Below are 21,601 nucleotides of genomic sequence, written 5' to 3'. Positions count from 1 at the left end.
TCCTTTAACAAATCCATGCTGGCCATCCCTGACAAGTCCATGCCTTTCTATGTGACAGCTAATCCTATATCTCAGGATTGTCTCTACTAATTTGCCCACCACTGACATAAGACTAACTGGCCTATGATTGTTTGGCACTTCCTTCAATCCCTTTTTGAACAATGGAACCCACGTTTGCATTTCTCCAGTCCTTCGGTACCACCCCTGTATCTAGTGAGGATTGGAAAATCATCCTCAGAGCATCTGTTATCTCTTCCCTGACCTTCAGTCTCGGAAACAATCCATCTGGCCCCGGCAACTTATCAACTTTCAAGAATTCGAACCATTTGAGTACTTCCTCTCTCTTTATGATTGTCCTGACCAATATCTCAGTGTTTCTCCTGGACTACTATATGTGCATCATCCCTTTCCTTTGTAAACACGGAGACAAAATATTCATTTAAAACCTTTCCCACAGCCTCTGCATCTACACACAAGTTCCCTTCTACATCTCTGATAGTTTAACTTTCTCCTTAACTAATCTTTTACCATTAATATATTTGTACAACATCTTTGGGTTTTCTCGGGGGCAGCAGGGTGGCGCAGTGGGTTAGCCCTGCTGCCTCACGGCGCCAAGGTCCCAGGTTCGATTCTGGGTCACTGTTCGTGTGGAGTTTGCACATTCTCCCCGTGTTTGCGTGGGTTTTGCCCCCACAACCCAAAGATGTGCAAGGTAGGTGAATTAAACATGCTAAATTGCCCCTTAATTGGATAAAAATGAATTGGGGACACTAAATTTACAAAAAAAAAGAAGAAATCTTTGGGTTTTCTTTAACTTTATTTACTAATCTTTTTTCATGCTTTCTCTTTGATTTCCATTTTTACTTCGACCCTGCTCTTCCTATACTCGTCTAGGCTATCTGCAGTGCTTAGTTCTTTGCGCCTATCGTACGCTTTCTTTTTTTGTTGATCTTCCCCCGTATTCCTCTGCACAACCAAGCGTGTCTAGATTTGGCAGTCCCACTCTTATTTTTGGAGGAGACATGTCTACTTTGTACATTTAGGATCTCACTTTTTAGTGCTTCCCACTGGTTTTCCACTGATTTATCCTTTAGCAGTGCTGGCCAGTCCACCTCCGACAAGTCATTTCTCATTCCTGCAAAATTTGCCCTCCCCCAGTTCAAAACTTTTACTCTTGCTTGTATCTCTGTCCTCTTCCATGGTAATAGTAAATCCAACTGTGTGATCACTATCCTCAACTGTCACTGGTTGCCAACTGTCACTTCCCCCACTTGCCCTTCTTCGTTCTTGAAGACTAGGTCTAGAATTAGGCTCATTAATTGGTTGAAAATCTTTTCCCGGACACATTGCATGAATTTTTCTCTCTCAGTTCCCCTTATATTGTTTGAATTCCAGTTGATATTCCAGAAAGTCTCCTAATACTATTGCCCACTTGTTCTTAGAGGTGGAAATTTGCTTCCATATTTGTTCCTCTATTTCCCTTTCACTATTTGGGATCTGTAGCATACTCCCAGTCGTATGACTGCCCTTTTTTATTTCTAAGCTCAACCCTTAAAGCCTCGTCTGTTGACCTGTCTTGTATATCATCCCTTCTCACAACTGGATTTGATTCTTTAACCATTAGTGTGTCTCCCATTCTATCGTGTCTGAAGATTCTGTAGCCAGGGATATTAAGCTGCCAATTTCTCCCCTCCTTTAGCCAGGTTTCCATTATAGCAATGGCATCCTGCTGCCACGAGTCTACCTGCACCCTTAACTCACCTAAATATTTATAATACTCCTTGCATTGAAGTACAAACAGTTTAGCCCCGTAATTTTCCCTTGCTGGACACTTTTTAAACTTTGCTTCTCTTGTAATTCCAGACCTATCACTACATCTTCTACATCACTAACTAATGTTCTACATCCATTTTCCTGATCTGTATCTGACCTATCTGATCCTACTCTTGGGGTCGCATCCACATGCCACACTAGTTTAAATACTCCACAACTGATCTAGCAAAAGCCCCTGCAAGGACATTTGTCCCAGCTCTATCTGGGTGCAACCCATCCAATTTGCACAGGTCCCAACCTCCCCAGAACAGGTTCCAGCTACACATTCATCTGATCTATCCGCTTATTCCTGATCTCGCTAGTGTGTGGAACTGGGAGTAATCCTGACATTTGAGGTCCTGCATTTTAGTTTATCTCCTAACTTCCTGCACATGGCTTGCAGATCCTCATCACTTTTACCAATATGTGCCATGACCACTGGCTGCTCACCTCTCTTCTGCAGCCGCTCCATGACACCGCGGACCCTGGCGCCAGGGAGGCAACATATCATCCTTGATTCACGTTTGTGGCCACAGAAGCATCTGTCTGTGCCCTCACTGTTGAATCTCCTGTCACTAAAGCCCTGCCACTTATTTTCCTCTGCCCCTTCTGATCAGCAGAGCCACCCACGGTGTTGTGAACTTGGCTCCAACAGTATCCAAAGCGGTATATCTATTTGGGAGGGGAATGACCACAGGTGACTTCTGCACTACCTTCCTGTGTCTTTTACAGTTACTGATGGTCACCCATTCCCTTTCTGCCTGTGCAATCCTCACCTGAAGTGTGGGCACCTTGCGAAACATGCTATCCATGACATCCTCAGTATCACGGAGGTTCCATAGTGAGTCCACCCGTAGCTCCAGCTCTGAAATCCGATTAACTAGAAAGCTGCATTTGGACAACCCTTCGGCACATATGGTCACGAGTGATGTTGGAAATGGCCCTAATTTCCCATGTTGCGCAGGAGGAGCATATCACGTGTATGAGATCTCCTGCCTTGATGTCCCTCTTGATTAAGCTAGTTACTCCCTTAAAAATAAACTACATTAACTAGGTCCTTAATTTGCGTTAGCTGGGAACCTGGTTTCTTACCAAACACTTCTACTATAATTATAATTATATTATACTATTCTATACTGCTTTATTTTGAGCCAGGGCACACATCCTTCTTGCACCTACCCTCTTGAGCCCTGTAAGAATTTTGTACGCTTCCTTCACAAGGAACTCCAGAGCAGTGTCTAAAAATCTTGAGTCCTTCCAGAACTTTCAGCCATCATCTACATTTTACAGCAATGACAGAGAGCTGTGATTGAAAATAGCTGAGTGCACTAACATTTTTAGAGAGGCAGGCTAATTTTAAATGGAGTTGCAGACACCTGCATATATATTGGTGAGCTGCCAAAAAAGTACGGCTAATGTTGGTAGCTTGTCAATCATAATCAAATAAGGCAGAAACACCAATTTGGCTCATGCTTCCCACTGACATGATTGGATATGTATATTCGGCATTGTGCCTTTATGGCACAAGTTAAATTTCTCCCTAATAGTTTTATTTTGTGTTTGAGTTTTACTTTTTAGTGGGCAGCATGAAAAAACAGCAGGTGCTATAATCATTTCAGTCTCTCTTTCTTCATCAGCCAGCTTCTCTCAGAAGCATCAAATAAGCATATGAAGATCGTTTTCTCATCAAATCTTGGGCTGGATTCTCTAGTCCTGCAGCCACATGTTTCTCAGTGGTGCGCCATTTGCTTGCAGTGAGATTCTCTACTCCTGCCGCTTGTCCACCCCACCCAACAGGCGAGGCTGCGGTGCCGACAGGAGCAGAAAGTCCCAACGGCCAGAGAATTCCAACCCTTATCAGAAAAGGTACAAAGGTTCATGTCCAACGCCAGGTGTGTAGCTATTATTGTTTCTGCAGTGAATGCTGCAGGAAGACACGCTACACTGGAGACAGAACTGAATCAACTGATAAATAATCGCATCATGGACACTTTGTACCCCCAGAAATAGATAGGCTTCGGTTAGGTGGGTAGTCCAAATACGTTTCGAACCTGAACCCAATCCTCGATGAGCCCTTCCGTTTTCAGGCTGGATGAAGGGTTACTAATTAACCCACTCTCAGGAGACAAGACACCTCATTTAAATATTTAAATGAGGCTGCATGCCTAAAATTTTATCCGTTCCAGCTTTAACCTTGGCCGAATGGATTTCCTGGACCTTGGGAAACTGAAGAGAGGTGAGATGAGAACTGCTGTATGGAACAGATGAGTGCCTTTCCTGCATTGCTGGTGGGCTTGTAAGGGTTTGTGTGCTACATTGTTCACCTCCCTGATGATTGGAACCCTCCCAAGCTTTCCAGCCATGCATTTTCTATCTTCTCTGTCCCCTCCGATGTGTTGGATCCCTGAACCATGATTTCTGGGCTCAATATTAAGTTCACCCAGCCCCTCATCTTTTCCCTGGCCTGCAGTTACTCCTAGCCCCCCTGCTGATGATCCTAAAATTGACCATGACTCTGGAAAGATCTCCCTTGCTCTTCTTCAATAGTGCTACAAAATCTTTTACATCCACTTGAAAGAGAAGTTGGATCCATGCTTTCCTCTCATCTGAAAGTTGGTAACTCCAGCAGTGCAGCACTCCCTCAGTATTGTACTGAAGTGTTGACCTCGATTATGTGCTCAAATCTCTGGAGTAGAATGTGAACCTTCTGAGTGAGAACTGAGGGACTAGATTTTAGATTGGGAACAGTGGTCCCGATTAGCCATTAAGTGGCTTGATGCAGGACTTCTGTCGCTCAACAACAGGATGTTCTGCTTCAGAAAGCTGCCAACTAATCAGAGACTGGCAACTCTTCAGTACCAGCAACGCCAGGAGTGGTGGCCACTACTGGTACTGCAGTGAGATTTGCAGGAAGACATACTACACTGGAGCCAGAACTGAAGGTAAGTCTTGGGGTCCTGCCAGAGCAAGGCTGGCAGCCCCTGGCAAAAGTGGGTGAGGCAGTTAGTGGACTTGGAATAGACATGGTGGATGGTTGGTGGTAGGGGAACCAGAGGTGGTGTATGACGGGGGTACACCTTGGTGGTGGCCCTCCAAGGGGGCCCATTAAGGAGGCAACCCCCTCTTTCCCGCCACTAGCTCATGCAGTAAAAGCTGCCAGTCTGGATGGATAGCGTGAGACTGCCACTGGTTTAATCCCAACAGCAGCAGGACGGCACTCATGAATGTCTATTAATTGGCCCACTAGTGTACCTGATGGTTTCACCAGTGGCGGGCAGGTAGGGTGATGGGCACAGTGCACATGGCATTTATGGCAGCCCCCGCCCCACTGCCTGCTCACACCCGCCAGCACTCGGGTGCCTTAAAATACAGCCTGAGATTACTGACCCGTTGCTGAAACCAGAAATTTAGTGAATCAGAACTTGTTAAAGGTGCAAAGGATGCATTTCAATTGAGGTGGGTGATGAGAGTAGGTACTGTTCAGTGCAGTCGATGGGAGGTTTGATCAATTCCTGTGGTTAGGCTTCATTAACATTGCACTGCTAAACTGCCAACAGTAATTGCACTGATTACAGCCAACTGTTTGAAGGTTGGGAATTCAGACAGTGTGGTCAATCTTGATGGATCTGAAGCAACACCTTGAAGGGGGATAAGTGGAATTGAGTGAAAGGTTGCTGGGATATATTTTGTAGTGTTTACAGGAGCAAGGCGATCAAATATAAAAAGCCTTTAAAATTCAAAACACACAAGTTAAATATCTTTGAGAGATAAATTGCAGATGAAGGTTTTTGATTTGCGATTTGATTGATTCAGGTTCTGGATTGTTTATTACCAAATTTTTCAATCCTTATAATTACTAACTTCTGATTTGTTAATGCTGTAAGTAATCTAGAAAAATAAAATTGGGTTTGATTTGGTTTCTGCATTTTCAATAATAGGTTTTGCTCTCCCTTTGTAAAATTCTCATTCCTTTCTGACTGAGGGGTTGGAGTACACAACAGGCGAATGCAGACAGAAGTGTGCACAATCTCCCCGTGAGAATACTCTTTCACATTGGCCAATGTCGTTGCCATCTGAATTTATTGTGAATGATGGCATCAACATCTTGGTCTTGATGGAAGCCTAATTGAAGTTTGATTCTTAAATCAAATTAGAACGAAAGGGCGGTATTTTCCAGGGGCTTCCCCCGCGGCACATGCGGTGAACCATTCAAATCTCCGTTGATTTCAGCGGGACCAGAAGATGCTGGCAACAGGAGCGGCTGAAAAATTCCAGCCAAAGAAGAGGAAACTTTGGGCAAGATCTTTCGGTTCTTCACGCTGGCAGGATCTTCCAGTCCCGTTACCAGTGCACCTGCACTGCTGGTTTCCTGGCGGTGTGGGGTGGATTCAATGGGAAATCCCATTGACAGCGACGTGACCAGATTATCCCAACGCCGGCCCGCCTCTCGCCGTCGTGAAACACGCTGCAAGGAGGTCAGAGAATCTCGTTCTGTGTCCCCATCACCTGGATTTTAAGATCGTTTCACCCTGTCTGTGAGGGACTCCCATTTTGCCATTGCTGACTTCCTGATGGACTGTCACCCTGGCAATATCAAGGCTTCTTCCTCTATGAACATCAGAATAACCAATTGGTGATCCCACCCCCGAACAAGCCCTTTCTCAGGAGTAGTATGCTTTTTTCTCCTGCAAGAACAAGAGCAAGAGAGTTAAGACTATTGGTGTCCTCCTTCGCCATCTCCAGTGGATCAAACACATGTGATTTCACTTCCTTCAGTGTTGCCTTCTTCACAAGTGCTTTGGTGTGAGCTTTGCCAATGGCTACTTGTTCCTGGACTCACATTTTCCATGATTCAGTACACTATGTGACCGCATGCAGCTCAGTCGTGAGTGTGCTGGTCACCACAGAATTGAAGGCCTTGCAGCTAGGTGTTGCATTGCACTCATTCTGCCAGCCCTCAGAGTATCATTGGAATGCTTCCAGCACTGTCTCATGTCCTGCTGACAACACTGCAACTGCTCATTTTATTCAACACCTCCGACCATGCTTGCTTCACCTGGCTGACTGGCCTTCTCTGCCATTCTCTGGAAACAGAAAATACTCCACCATGCAGCCATTACCTCAAGAAGTACCTCAAGGGTTGCATCTGTAAACTATAGGATTGTCCTTGCATAGGAGCCTCGCCTGCTGCTGGTCCAATGCTCTCCTCTTGTTTCCATTCCAAAATAAATTGTTGCCCACAATAATGGCTGCCGTTTACCTTTTAAATTGTGCTAGCCATCTCCAACTCCCACCTTTTCACTGCACCGACTGCTTAAATTAGACAGTGAGCATGCCATTGGGCCACTAATTAGGACATTTCATGGCCAAAAATTGGTCATTATTTGAGGATCAGAGAGAGCAATTCCAGATTTCTAAGAGTGCAGCCTACTGGAGTTTTGTGGCTTCATGAACATTTGTTCTTCATTCACCTCTGCCATAATACAGCCAGGGAAAGCCATCATTTATTGTCATCCTTTAATTTCTGATGCCATTCATTTAAAATGTTTATCCAACATTATATTTGCATTGTCACCCACAAGAGTAGTATGTTCAGAAGTTTGAAGCCACTCACATTTTTAATATATATTGAATTAAAAATATGTAAACAGACATTTAGACTTGTATTTTTGTACTGTAATTATATAGGGTGCGATCTACCTGAATGGGGACAGAGTTCTGGAGCATGAGATTAGCAAGAGATTAGCCGGGTGTTTCCGGTGCAAGGAGTGCCGAGAAATAGCCCGCTATTAATGCCCATCTGGGTAGATTGGGGGCATGTGTGGCCGAGGCCGCACTTAGCCCCTTTTTCCGCACCGATGAGCTCCACGCGCCGGAACTCCTTAGCGCAGCAAGAGATCAGGAAGCCATTTGTAAATGACGTCTCCATAGCTCGAGCCCCTGACGTGACCCCGCCCCCCTCCCCTCAGCCCCAATTCACGGTAGGGGGGTCCCTGGGCCACCCTCCTGCACCCCTCGGTCTGATAACGGTGTCATTAAAAATTCCAGCTTGGAGCCTTCGCACTGCCAGCCTGGCACCATGGCAGTACCCCACCAGTTGACAGTGCCACCTGGCACCTTGGCAATGCCAGGCTGGCACCTAGGTGGCACTGCCTGGGTGCCAGGTTGTCACTGTCAGGGTGCCACCCTGCCCAGAAGGCAAGCAGCTAGGGGCCTCCGATCCCCTGGGAGCTCGCCTGAGGTCTCTGAGGCGAAGGTGATAGATACCAATGCCTCGGTTACCTCAAGGAACTGCATATTCGAGTGGGATTGGCTGCCTTGCCCTAATCTGCAGATTTGTCAAAAAGTGATCCCACCCACGGAGATCTCGAAAGGCATAATGAGCCGGTTAGATCCCGGGAGCAGGACCTCCCGGCATTTACCGGTCACGTTGCGCCGTGTCGCGCTGACGTTCAGGCGCAACGTATTTGGTAGACACCGCCCATAATTTCCTCAGGGCAGCAGTTTTCATAGTAACGGTATCACATTTTATGTTCTAAGCCTTTCTTCAGAAAAATATATCTGTATTTTCCAAACCTAGTTCAGCATTAACATAAGTGTTCACTTTCAGTATTTTGTTCAGAGAGAACGGGAGGAATGTTTGTGAAGTGGTGCATCTAGCAGACTTACATCAGGCCAAGCAGCGCTGTGGGCCACTACAATCATGGCCCGCACAGCATTCTTCAATTCTATCAATGAAAAACATTGCAAGTCCATAGAGCACTACTACAAGCAGTGACATACAAGCAAATTTCTTCGCTAATATTCTCTGCCCCATGTCTGAAAGAGGTATGCCATGTTATGGAAATAATTGTCTGTATCACCACATTTTTGTTGTGGGTGGGGGAGGTGGCAGGGGACTGATGTTGCCACAACTTCTCCATATTGCAGAGGCCTCTTGCTGGGATTAGCTCAGTGCATGCCACCTTTCATTAAATGTAGCACCGAAGGAAATGATACATATCCAGAAGAACAAGCCAAGCATAGCAGCATTGTCCAACATGCATTGGAAAAGCCATTGGGCACAAGGCTGGCACAGTGATTTCATTCTGTGCAATGTAGGATTCTAAGCTAGATGTTCCACAACAATCAGGACATGTTTCCAAGCTCTTGGCAGAGGACTATGTTGTGAGAATGAAAACAGAATAAGTACTGTCCAGACTCATACCAGCCGTAGGCACTGTCACCGCAATTAGAGTTCAGCTAGTGGAAATGGTCAGTTGATAGATACAGCCAAATGTTCACATTTAATTCAGTTACTGTGGGGACTGGAGAAAGCATTACTAACCTCCACTGTGCTGCAGATCTCATCCATTACCAGCTCCTTTTCAGGGTAGTTTCAGCACTGAGAAAGTGGGACATGGGTTGATGGTTGTCCCTCAACAGCAATATCTCAACTCAAAACAGGAAATCATTTTGATTTTCTAATTAGCTTGGATCATTATCTGATACAGAAGCCGGGGTTTTGTGCCCCAGTTCACCACGGGCACAAACAGCTAAGCGGGCGCAAAATCCGCAAGAGTCAAAAACAAGAATCTCGTCGGCGAGATTCCATGTATTTAAATATAATTGGTGGGCTTCCGCATTGTATCGCTCCCCATATTACATCGGCGAGATTTACAACTGTTTGCAAAACTTGGACAAGGCAAAAGGAACCCACCAGGAGTGCTCAGGTAAGTATAACCCTCCCGGGGGCGGGGGTGTGGGGTGGGGGGGGGGGGGGGGGGGACGAGCATGCCTGGGCAATACCCTGGCACTGCCCCTATCCCCCTGGGGGTGTTGCCAGGGGACAGTGCCAGTGGGAGGACCCCTTTGGGGAGCTCCATTGATGGGGATTCCCCTTATCCATGGCGGGTTCCCCTGTCTGTGAGCTAGTCGGCTTCCCTATGTCTGTTGGGAGGTGGGCTGATGTCTCCGTGTACATTGAGGGGAGGGGAGGATTTCCTAATTTTTTCGGGGAGACCGGTATGCCCTTTAAAAAGTACTCCCCAATCTTGAGCTTCCCGGAGTTGCCAGCTTTTTCTGACCATGCCCCGCCAGCGTGAAGGCGTGGGCCACACCTGCAGATTTCATTTGCACAGTATGCGGCACAATGTGGTGAGGAATATCGGCTGTGCAGTCTGTGAGCTACATCACCTCAGACTGTACTCTGTATAAAAGGGAAAATTCCACGCAGTGTCCTTAACTAAGTGGAGCTCAATAATTCAGCCTCAAAGAACCATGAGATAAGATAAAAGTGAAGGGAAGACAGAGAGGTGAGGATAGGAAGGGGGGGGGGTGCGAGACAAGTCAGGTGTCTTAATTTACCAAAGTACAGTATGACTCCAAACATATACTCTGTGTTACCCAAATTAGTGATTATTAACTGAATGGATTGTGATATTAGGGTTTGGAAACCGTGCCGGTGGGGGAGACAGGTGGGGGGGGGGCATTTGCAATGGAAGATAATAAAAGTTTCACCTGATGTGAGCCAACAGATGGTGATAGTACGAGTTGGTTTTATCAATGCCGGGGCTTGTGTTTGACACACACTTTCAACTTAACGCGATTTCATGATTTGGCCACAAAATAAAGTTGTCTTTGTGCTTAGGACAAAGTAAGCAGCGGTCAGCAGAAAGACAGTTGTGTGAAAGTCTGTTCGAGTTCTCAATGTACAGATTTCGCCCCTTGTTTTCCCTGATCAGTAGTCAGATTTGTTTCACAAAATATTCCGTTAATACATGAATTGTATCAGATTATGTTTTCATAGAGGCTGACATTCTTTGGGTCACAGGTACCATTTACCAAGTAAATATTTCAGCTTCAGTGTTTCTAGAATGATCTTTTAGGGGATGCTATTCACGATCATGATATTTTTGAATTCTCTTGTTTCCTTTCACCTTGTCTTTCCTCATTTCGATTCTAGGGGCCAATGCAAAGAAACAGGGCGATGATCTAGCCGATAATGATGGCGATGAAGATGAAGGTATTTGGCAGTGCTCGGAACTGGTGCATGAATGCAGAACAAAGTCCTTTTTATACTTTGTGATTTTTAAGTTTCTGTTTTTGGGGCAGTTTTTGAGTGGACAGTGTGTACATTTCCTTGCACTTTTTAAAATCTTAATTCTTCAGTACATTTTTTTAATTCGATACGTTCCCTTAACAAAACAAAAAGGTGGTGATTTCAGTTTATGTTTGTGCGATTGGAACAAAAACCGCATCTCGGGGAAATAAAATAATAACATTCAATGACATTCATCATTGCCCCATACTTTCACTGTCCAGAGGGCTGGAGAAACATTCCTCCCATCTTTTACCCCTCTAGCTTTCTATCTCTGCACCAGTTTGGTTTTAATCTGTGAAACTATTTACAACTTGATTTTACACAAATTTTGATCCTCTTAATTTTTATTGGAAGCATCTTCCTCCTGCTTTATAGGACTGTCTAATCTCTAGACCATTGCCTACCGGAGATTGGAGGTAAATAGCCTTTGCCACTCTGTGGAACACTGGGAGAGGTAAAGGAGCACCGTAATCCTAAACAGTAGGTTCTCCCTACGCGGCTGTGCAGCTGAAACCGGAGGCTGATTGTCCGCAAGCTTGTGTTCTAATTCAAGCAAGTTCTGCTCTGCTTTTGTATATTTTGTTTTATTTGTTTCTTTCAATAATCTAGTCAAACTCAGAAAGTGATAGCAAAATTTGTTGTGATTCAAGCATCGGAATGATGGACGTACCTTGTTTCTGAACATCAGAATCCTTTACCAGCCCGTGCTCATGGTGCTTCTGTAAAAGTAACTTTGAAAAATAGTAAAATTTTAAGTGTATTAAATGTAATTATTGTGTCACTTATGTGCTTGGGCAGAGTGTAATTAAAAGGAGATTCTCTGAATACCAACACATCTTTTATAATAAGACACAAGGGCATCAGAAGACCTTTTGTGTGACCTCTGGCTAAGTGTTTAGTTTGACTTTACACATTTAAGTGTCAGTTGAGATCTGTGCTCACCCTGTATGTACCAGTGTCTGAGTCTGCATGTGTGGTACAACCCAATAATCAACAGTCCGATACTGAATTTATCTGCTCCATGATTAGGAGGCTGATGATACGACTCCAGTGCCCTCATCCCCCCACCCCACCCTCACCAGAAATGAGTTGCATAATTAGCAGTGTGTCGTGCTGCCCCTTTCATGTGTTTATTGGGGTTAATAGCGCATGTTGCCTGACCCCACATACTGCGCTTTATTATGAGTGCAGCAGTGAGACTGAAACTGATGGCTTTTTGCATTGGAAATATTGGAAATATCTGAGATTAGTAATGAAATGCAGGTACAGAGCAATCTTTCTTAAGTATGTTTTAGATGTTTCTTATTCTGGTTGAGTGAAAATCCAATAAGTGGGCTGTACTGGCTGAAAAGAATAATAAGTTATGTTAGAGAAAAAGCCAGTTGTGGCAGCGTGTAAGTCTTAATACACAGCTGGACCAAAGAAATGGGAGTGAAAGACAGAAAGAGATGGTGGGCATTCCATAATGTATATTGTAAGAATTTGAAGGCCTCCAAGACTGCATGTGAAAATGTGAACCTTTTGAGATGTATCTCATTGGTAATCCATGTATAAATATTGAAAGCTTAGGCCTATACTCTCTAGCGTTTAGAAGAATTAGGGGAGATCAAATTGGGGTGTACAAGATGATAAAAGGCCTGGATAAAGTAGATGTGGAACGGATGGTTTGTTTTGTGAGGCATTCTAGAATGAGAAGTCATAGTCTTAGGATATGAGGTAGCAAATTTAAAACCGAGTTCAGGAGAAACTACTTCTCCCAAAGTGTTGTGAATCTGTAGAATTCACTACCCCAGAGAGTAGTAGATGCTGGGACAGTGAGTAAATTTAAGAAGAGGCTAGACAGATTTTTAATTGGTAACGGGCTGAAGAGTTATGAAGAACAAGCAAGACAGTGTAGTTAAGACCAGGATAAGATCAGCCACGATCGAATGGCGGAGCAGACTCGATGGGCCAAATGGCCTAATTCTGTTCCTATATATATATCTTATTAATATTGATGGTGTAAACCATGTCTCATTGGTCATAGTGCATTTGAGGTATGCTTTATATCTATGATGATGTAGCATCATTCTCCCTCAGCGTTCAGCTGGTGGATTGGGAAGAGTCATGTTAAGGTGCGTGGCTAATCAGGACCCTGGCAGTGATTTTCACTTTTACAGTTTTGATAGTAAACGAAGAGAGCGGATCACCTATCCTATTTACCACCCAAGCATTGAAAGTGAAAATTACCCCTCGTGTCTGATCCTTAAAGTTTGTCAATTGCATTGTAAATTGTCTATTGGGAATAACACAGTAACATTTTGCAATGGGATTATAAAATACATTGTGCTGACTGTAAGCCTGGAATCTGTGCAATAACTGTTGGTATTTTAGCTCCAGGTTGGCATGTAACTTCGCTTTAAAATTCACAAACATGGTGCACTAAATATGAGGGTGTATGTGCAATAGACATAGACTGCCCAGCGAAGTGGAAACCTCAGCAGTTAATGGCCAAAGATGGATGATTGGTTTATTATAGAGTTGCAAAATGATTATTCCGAAATTAAGCAATTACCTACATTTGGCAAAAGACCACTGAGATTTCCATTTGGATTTATTCTGCTTTAACTGGAATTTATCTTAACTGATCATTGGCAGCCAGTTTCAATGGTCACTTATGATGGAATGAATCAGATCGAAGAACTAGTTTTTTTGTCAATTTTATATTGTCTTATTCAAAATAAATATAATGTTTCTATTGTGAAATATTTAAAATCCTGGTCAGATATTTCCATGTGCGAATTACTACAGCAAAATACAAGTCTGAATACTAGGCCCTAGGTGCCACTGATATTAAAAGTTTCCTTCATTGTCATAGGGAAGGCAAAGGAATTTCATTTTTCCCAGAAACTGCTATCATTACCGATTATAAAGTCCATTGCGGAGGGACTCTGGGGTTGGTTAAGCTTTGATTTATAATTCAAAGAGCCCAGTTCTTCTCCTTGTCAGAGCAATGAGGAGAGATAGGTTGCGAAAGAGCAATGTGTGAAACAGCATGTTTCTCAGGTAGGTAACAGCCAGAATCTGTGAATGACAAAAGAGGCAGCCAGTAATGGAGTCCCCTCTCCTCTCCCTCATCCATTCTGCTCAACAGTGGCTGCTGGATGTTAATTATCCATGGCAGTTACTGAAGCCTCATCTTCTCTTTGTGCACATCCTTTTTTACCTTGCCTATGTTTTGTGTGTCCACACAGAAGTGTTAAATGTTTGTTGCATATGTGTAAAAACCATGAAAATGTGCTGCAGATAGACACTGGTATCAGGTACCAAAGTAGGGAGCTGTAACCCAAAGAATAATGCCAATAGTGCATACCATTGAGAGTACATGAACTATTAGAGTTATAGTCAAAGGGAAATTCCTTTCTTCCCTGCTAAGGCTAAAGTGCATCCATGTTGTCCACCCACAAGAGCTGAATTATATTATATTGGTTTACTGTCCTTACCAGAAATTCTTTTCCCCTTTTCCTGTTTCATACCACTTAACTCCTTGCTCAACTGTTTACCTTTTAAACATGTCAACAAATAGACCATGATTTGTATCACAGGAAATCTGAACATATCAATTTTTATTTTGTCCCAGTGCATACCCATTTACATTTTGCTGGATGCATTTCCATTATCCCATTAATGCTTTGGCACCTAGTCCAAAGGATGTTTCTTCATGCTGTGCCGAGCCATTGGGAAACAGTTTGTCCATGGGAGTATCAATGCATTTTGAGCTTTGGGTGCTGTTCAGGAACAGGGACTTTGGCCAGTTGAGGTGTCCCTGCTGGAAAAATCAAATGGAATTAGGGAATTCTAATTTCTTGTCGCAGAAGACTATTGGCATTCAATTAGGAAAACAGTAAGTGTATTAAATCCTGCTAACTCACTAATGCACAGTGCCAGTCTTCAATATCAAGAACAACATTATACAAAACTGACAATTCGATTCCAGCCTGTAGTTCATTCCTGGGGATCAATTAATCTGTTTATAATGCCTTCAACCTCCTCAGTTAGATTCCTATGGAACACATTCCAATGGATCTTGATCTTTGTTTTGTTCTCTATGCTAGAGTTGCAAGTGAGTTGTTGATAGATCTTGGTATTTACTACCTGAGCTCGAAAATAGAACCAATGCTGATTATATTTGACATTCAGCAAGTTACTGTAGCACAGTTTAGGCAGGTATTCGATAAAGAAAGTGATAATTGGTTGCATTCCCTATTAAAGTTTGGAATAATATATATTGACTGTGTCATGATTTTCAAAACAGGTTTTGGGTTGCCGGCTATGGAGTACACCCCCCCACAACTGAAACCAAGGTGTTTTAAACTTTTTGGTCAATGTTTGGGAGTGGAGTAGTTGAGCTATGATTTATGAAATTCATGAACTTAGAAACATGACTAACAGACATGTTGCACCATTGTCTTCATTTGGTGCTAAATTATTAAACAAACTGGGAACTGTTAGTGAGAGTGACCTACTGTATACATTTCACCTCTTTTCAGACCATAGCTTTGATGCGGTGTTCACTATTTTTAAGGCTTTATAAATGTTTGAAGCAGAAAGCGTTCACAGCACTACCTTTGATTTTTCCATCTGCATTTAATTCCTGGTATCTGCAATGTGTCTGTTGGCAGATGTTCTTGTGCTTTGCGATTGTGTGTATTGTTGTCCAATATTTATCTTGTGTTGATGCCCACTGTGGTGCTTTTATGTCAGATGTTCGCAGTGTGCGCGTGCCAATGTTTGCCATGTGTTGATGCCCTAACATTTGTGCCCACTGACTGGTATGTTGATGCCAGTATTTTATGCCAGTTGCAGTGTTTTATTTGGTATGTTGATCTTTGGTGATTGGAGTGTGTGCCTGGTGGTTGATGCCTTTTATTTGAAGTATGTACGTTGCAGATGAATGGTGTGTTTGTGCCCCTTATTTGATCAGTCCTTCATTTTGGCTGCTGTCTGAGCAAAGTGTCATTTGGCTTTCCTCCTATTTCCTCTCTTGCAGATATTCGTGATAGTGGACCTAAGCCCGTCATGGTATACATTCATGGAGGGTCATACATGGAGGGGACGGGAAATATGATTGATGGCAGCGTTTTGGCAAGCTATGGTAACGTTATTGTTATCACAATCAACTACCGTGTGGGTGTTCTGGGTAAGAAAAAACTAACTTCAGGTCTTATACTCTTTGATATTTCTATTGATTGTAAGTTGTATTTATAAGTGGCGATATAAATGGTATGGCAACCAAAGTCTCTTGGCCTCTAGCATAATGTCGAGCACGAGAAAATGAACTCTTTGTTCATTCAAGAATTAAAATTCTGTCAAACTGGTTAGTGACTTGCACTGAATCTAAATGTATTACCTTGTAAAATTCTGCTTTGATATCTAGGTAACTGGGTGGTGTGGTTGGTTGAAACACTTCCACCTCATCCTTGGGATCTGGGCTTGAGTACAACTCAGAATACAGGATGAAGATGTGAAATGATTTTGGGCAATGCCAATCCTGTTTTTTCTGGCTATCAGGCCATTGTGCTTCGGCTTCGCAAAACGGATTGGAAATCCCACTTATAGGTTCCTGACCAATCACCGACTGTGGATATTATGACAATCCGCCCTCTGTCAAAGGAACCATCTCGAGTTAACGGGAAGCCTGGAGGGGTTAGCATAGTTGACCTGTATATTGCTTCCTGTGGCTGGTGAAAAGGAGTTATTGAAAGGCCCACTTACTTCATGAGGACAGGAAAGGTGAGTGATGTCCCACTTTTAGATGCCAACCCCCGTAATCCCACATTCTCTAGCACAGCATTCCTCAGACCAATACACCTTATATCTCCACTCATCATAGATTATCATAGAATTCACAGTGCAGAAGAAGGCCATTCGGCCCATCGAATCTGTACCGGCTCTTGGAAAGAGCACCCTACCCAACACCTCCACCCTATCCCCATAACCCAGTAACCCCATCCAACACTAAGGACAATTTGGGACACTAAGGGCAATTTATCATGGCCAATCCACCTAACCTGCACATCATTGGACTGTGGGAGGAAACCGGAGGACCCGGAGGAAACCCACGCACACACGAGGAGGATGTGCAGACTCCGCACAGACAGTGACCCAAGCCGGAATCGAACCTGGGACCCTGGAGCTGTGAAGCAATTGTGCTATCCACAATGCTACCGTGCTGCCCTCTCTTTCAAGGCAGCTCTTCACGTCTCAATGGGTAATGTTGAAATTAACCTCATTTTATTGACATTTCACACTTATGCCTCACATTCACCCTCCACAGTTGGTGCAATTCCCTCCTCTCCATACAATCCATTTCTCATACTCATAACTCTGCTTTCTCTATTTGCAGATGAGAGTGCACAATGTGGTGGGGTTGACCCTCCATTGATAGTCACTTCCATGGCCATTAACAATGGATACTCACTAGGTCCACAATAAAGGAGTTCTTAAGTACATAAGTAATAGGAGCAGGAGTAGATTCTTCAGCCTGTTGAGCCTACTGTGCCATTAAATACATTTGTCGTTGTTCTTTGGCTTCAACTCTATTTCTCTATAATCCCTCCAATTCCCTGAGAGACCAAAGATCTACCCATCTCAGCTTTACGTATATGCAGCTAAGAGACTGCAGATTTCAGCAATGATCTGGAATGAAAACTTGAGCTTCCTGAGACACCGATGCTCATAAATCGTGAGAAAGCTGACCCTCTTCACCTGTAGACCCTGTGTTTGAGATATCGCCTCCTTCAAGCTGCATCTCTGTGTCCATCTGCTCTGCCCAGTGGAATGGTATTTGGCTGTGGATAAAGGGGCAGCTGCTGCTGCTGGTGTTACTCCTGCTGTTGTCGGCATTGCTGGTGCTGCTACTCTTGTTCCTGACCAGAGGTCCAGAGTAGCCAACCCAAAGTACAGTGAAGGCTAACAGCTGGGAAGTTGAAAAAGGGGTTGAATAAAGTCTAAGGTAAGTGAAATGACATCCAGGGGCGAAATTCTCCGACCCCCCGCCGGGTCGGAGAATCGCCGGGGGCTGGCGTGAATCCCGCCCCCGCTGGCTGCCGAAGTCTACGGCACCGGATATTCGGCGGGGACGGGAATTGCGCCGCGCCGGTTGGCACCCCCCCCCCCCCCGCTCGATTCTCCGGCCCAGATGGGCCGAAGTCCCGCCGCTAAAATGCCTGCCCCGCCGGCGTAAATTAAATCACCTACCTTACCGGCGGGACAAGGCGGCGCAGGCGGGCTCCGGGGTCCTGGGGGGGGGTCGCGGGGTGATCTGGCCCCGGGGGGTGCCCCCACGTTGGCATGGCCCGCGATCGGGGCCCACCGATCCGCGGGCGGGCCTGTGCCGTGGGGGCACTCTTTCCCTTCCGCATCCGCCACGGTCTCCACCATGGCGGAGGCGGAAGAGACTTCCTCCACTGTGCATGCGCGGGAATGCTGTCAGCGGCCGCTGACGCTCCCGTGCATGCGCCACCCGGAGGTGTCATTTCCGCGCGAGCTGGCGGGGCACCAAAGGCCTTTTCCGCCAGCTGGCGGGGTGGAAATTCGTCCGGCGCCAGCCTAGCCCCTCAATGTTGGGGCTCGGCCCCCAAAGATGCGGAGCATTCCGCACCTTTGGGGCGGTGCGATGCCCGTCTGATTTGCGCCATTTTGGGCGGCAGTCGGCGGACATCGCGCCGTTTCCGGAGAATTTCGCCCCAGAAGTTGGGAAATCACCCGTCAAGCTATTGTTAAGACAACCTGGGCTATTGCATGGTCAATTCCAGCCCCACTTGATCCGGAGTCACAACACAATTAAACTAACCAAGAATTCTTAGAAAAATACCCGAAGTCTTTGGACCTTGGCTGCCAATAATTACAATCGCCAGGTTGGTAAGTTTAAACACAATTACTTTATATTTATAACAAGAACTACAATGAATATGCAACAAATACAACTGGCTAACTATTATCTAATTCCTAATCCTCACTTTAAATTGCCCCCCCCTCTATACACACACACACACACACACACACACAAGACAGACAAAAACAGAGGGGAGGAGGGGTTGTAAAAAAATAAGTGAAAGGAAACAAGAGTCTTTGTTTCAGACAGTTGCCATTCAGCAGACCTTCCTTCAAAGTAAGGTTTCAGATCCAGGTCTCCGTTTATACCCTGTAATGGTTTCACTAGATTCCTTTATCAGGTTCTCTGTACGTTCAGAAATAGATCAATTCACAGCCTTCCTGGAGGGAGAGAGAGAGAGAAAAAGAGCAGTTCCTTGTCCCTGTACTTCCAGGAGTCAACTCTGCTTTCCTTCGGCCTCTGGAAATCATCCCACTCGGACAGGGTTCAATCACCACCTGTTACCGAGCACAATACAGCCTTTAGGCCAATTCATTGGCCACCCGCCTTCAACCCCACCCCATTTCCCAGGTACCGCAAAGTCTGAGTTTTTTCTGTCCAAAGCCAGCAGAGTGTTTTCTGTTGTAACTTTTGAATTCCTCATTCTGTCTGCCACTAAAGATACCTGTTCAATAAGCATCCATGGATCAAAAATGATAACAGCAAAAATAAAGAAAGGTGAAATAAGGGAATCATCAGGACGGACCCTTATACCATGAATTCTGTCTCTCTGAACAAGTGCTTTAGGGGCAACCCTTTTGTGTAGACAACCCAGCAACTGCTTTCTAGCCTGTAAGATTGATTAAAGAATGACAGCCTGTTGTGTTCTTGCTTTGTTCGCCAAGGAAAGTTCAACAAACCCATGTCACTGCCTGTTAAAACTGGAATCCTGGGTAAACCTCACAATTAATTGCCTATAAAATATTGAATTTACAGACCTGACAGCTTCACAGATGTTTCCCACTTGCCAGCTCCAGTTAAGCTCACGAGTGGGGGAGATCCTGCCACTTCTCAGAGTTTAAACCCACCCACCCTATCCTTGCTGCACCTAACTGCCCTTGCCCCACCATGGCAGTTAAAATTCTGCCCATTCTGTTTTAAGACCTACCATCAGATCCAGCATTTTGTCTTAATTCTTTAACTGTACAATTTGATAAGAGTTTATATAACTGCTACAAATTGATTATCTTCGTTATTCTCTTGCATACAGTGGTTAGAGCACTGGGCTAAATCGCTGGCTTTTAAAGCAGACCAAGGCAGGCCAGCAGCACGGTTCAATTCCCGTACCAGCCTCACCGAACAGGCACCGGAATGTGGCGACTAGGGGCTTTTCACAGTAACTTCATTTGAAGCCTACTTCTGACAATAAGCGATTTTCATTTCATTTCATTTCCTGCTGATGCCTATAAGCATTTTATGTTTAGGTCAGTACCTGTACTCTTCAATCTTCTTCTTCAGAAGTTCCTCAAGATAGAGGATGACTTGTTTCCACTTTGGGTTGGTGGGTTCTGAGATGACTGCCAATGTGTGATCTGAAGACTCTGCCAAATGTGTGGCAGTTGATGCTTGAAGGGTCGGAATGATGACTTGTTTGGAAGTTTGTGAAGTATCTCTGATGTCTTGACTTCAGCTCTGTGTTCCTGATGAAGTCGCTCAATGTGTCTGGTGTCTTCCCAGATGAATACTCTCTATTTTGGTTGAGCATAGGCCATGGACTCCCATATGTCCATGAAGTCACTTGACCTCTTCAGGGATGCTTTGATGACATCCCTCAAGTTACTACGGTCCTCCTGGAAGTCTCCTGCTGCAACCAAGATCTGAGTAGAGCCATCATTTCAGGTGTTTGGTGCCAGGCACACAAACAACATGTCCTGTCCTGCACAGTTGGTTTTTAGTGATTCGCGCCTTGCTTATTATTGGGCACTTTGGTTTGGGAAAGGATACTAAGGTTGGACCACCTTTCCTGCCACTGGATTTGGAAGATCTTGCAAAGGCACTGCTGGCGATACTTCTCCAGCATTTGAGGCGTTTGCTGTAGGTTGTTCAAGCGACTGAAGCATACAGGGGTGCCAGGTTCACTGCTCAGTAACCGATGAACTTGGTTTCAGATTTGGGATCCAGTTGCTTATATACTCTTTTCCTCAATCGGCCGCAATCTGACTGGCACATGTGAGGCAAAGGTGAGTTCCATTGACTATGCCTGTCTTCGTCAAGAGGAAGCTGCAAAGTTATGCAAAATGGTCCATTCCCCAAACATTAACAACATCATAGCAGATTCCAGAGGTGTGACAACCTCTGTCTACGTGATCTGAGCTAGATTTGGGACTTTAGATCTATGTAATGCTTTTCCAGGTTTTTCCAAGGTTTACTGAGAAACGATCAATAAGATGAGACCAGATACAAATTGTACGGCTGCTTTAATTCCCAGACAAGCGAACATAATTGAGTAACTCGTCAAGACAAATGTTACTTGTTCAGCTCAATCTTTCCATCCAAGCATAGAAAAAAATAACAAACTTTCATGGTCTAACCCAGATATTTTTGAGGTTACCTTGCTTTCAGGGTAAACACCCATTGCATAACTTAGCTTCTAATTCTGGTATTCCTGCTTACACCACAAAGTCTCTTGGTTAAAACCCTACTGCCAATGTGAAAATCATTTTTCATCTACCCTACTGGAGGGTTAAGACATAGACAATGGTCCAAAACTCCAACGTGCATAGCAGGGTTGCCAGCAAGCATTAAATTAATGGTGGAATCATGAATTATTCCATTTCAAGTATCTGACTGAT

General features: G+C 44.5%; 1 protein-coding gene across 4 annotated transcripts in view; it reads left to right on the top strand.

Moving 5' to 3' along the window:
• The window catches only part of nlgn3a (neuroligin 3a), a 417,061-nt gene that overhangs the window by 234,766 nt on the left and 160,694 nt on the right, over positions 1–21,601 (top strand). For 2 of the 4 annotated variants that reach the window (XM_072505500.1, XM_072505501.1), the window contains 2 exons: positions 10,757–10,816; positions 15,924–16,073. In XM_072505500.1, the coding sequence (XP_072361601.1) occupies positions 10,757–10,816; positions 15,924–16,073 (210 nt within the window). The remainder of the gene's footprint in view (positions 1–10,756; positions 10,817–15,923; positions 16,074–21,601) is intronic. The other 2 variants (XM_072505502.1, XM_072505503.1) reach the window with 1 other exon arrangement.

Source organism: Scyliorhinus torazame, chromosome 5, assembly GCF_047496885.1.
Source record: "Scyliorhinus torazame isolate Kashiwa2021f chromosome 5, sScyTor2.1, whole genome shotgun sequence".
Classification (NCBI taxonomy): domain Eukaryota; kingdom Metazoa; phylum Chordata; class Chondrichthyes; order Carcharhiniformes; family Scyliorhinidae; genus Scyliorhinus; species Scyliorhinus torazame.
Note: the sequence above shows the minus strand (reverse complement) of the source record. Positions and strands in the feature narration are given on the sequence as shown.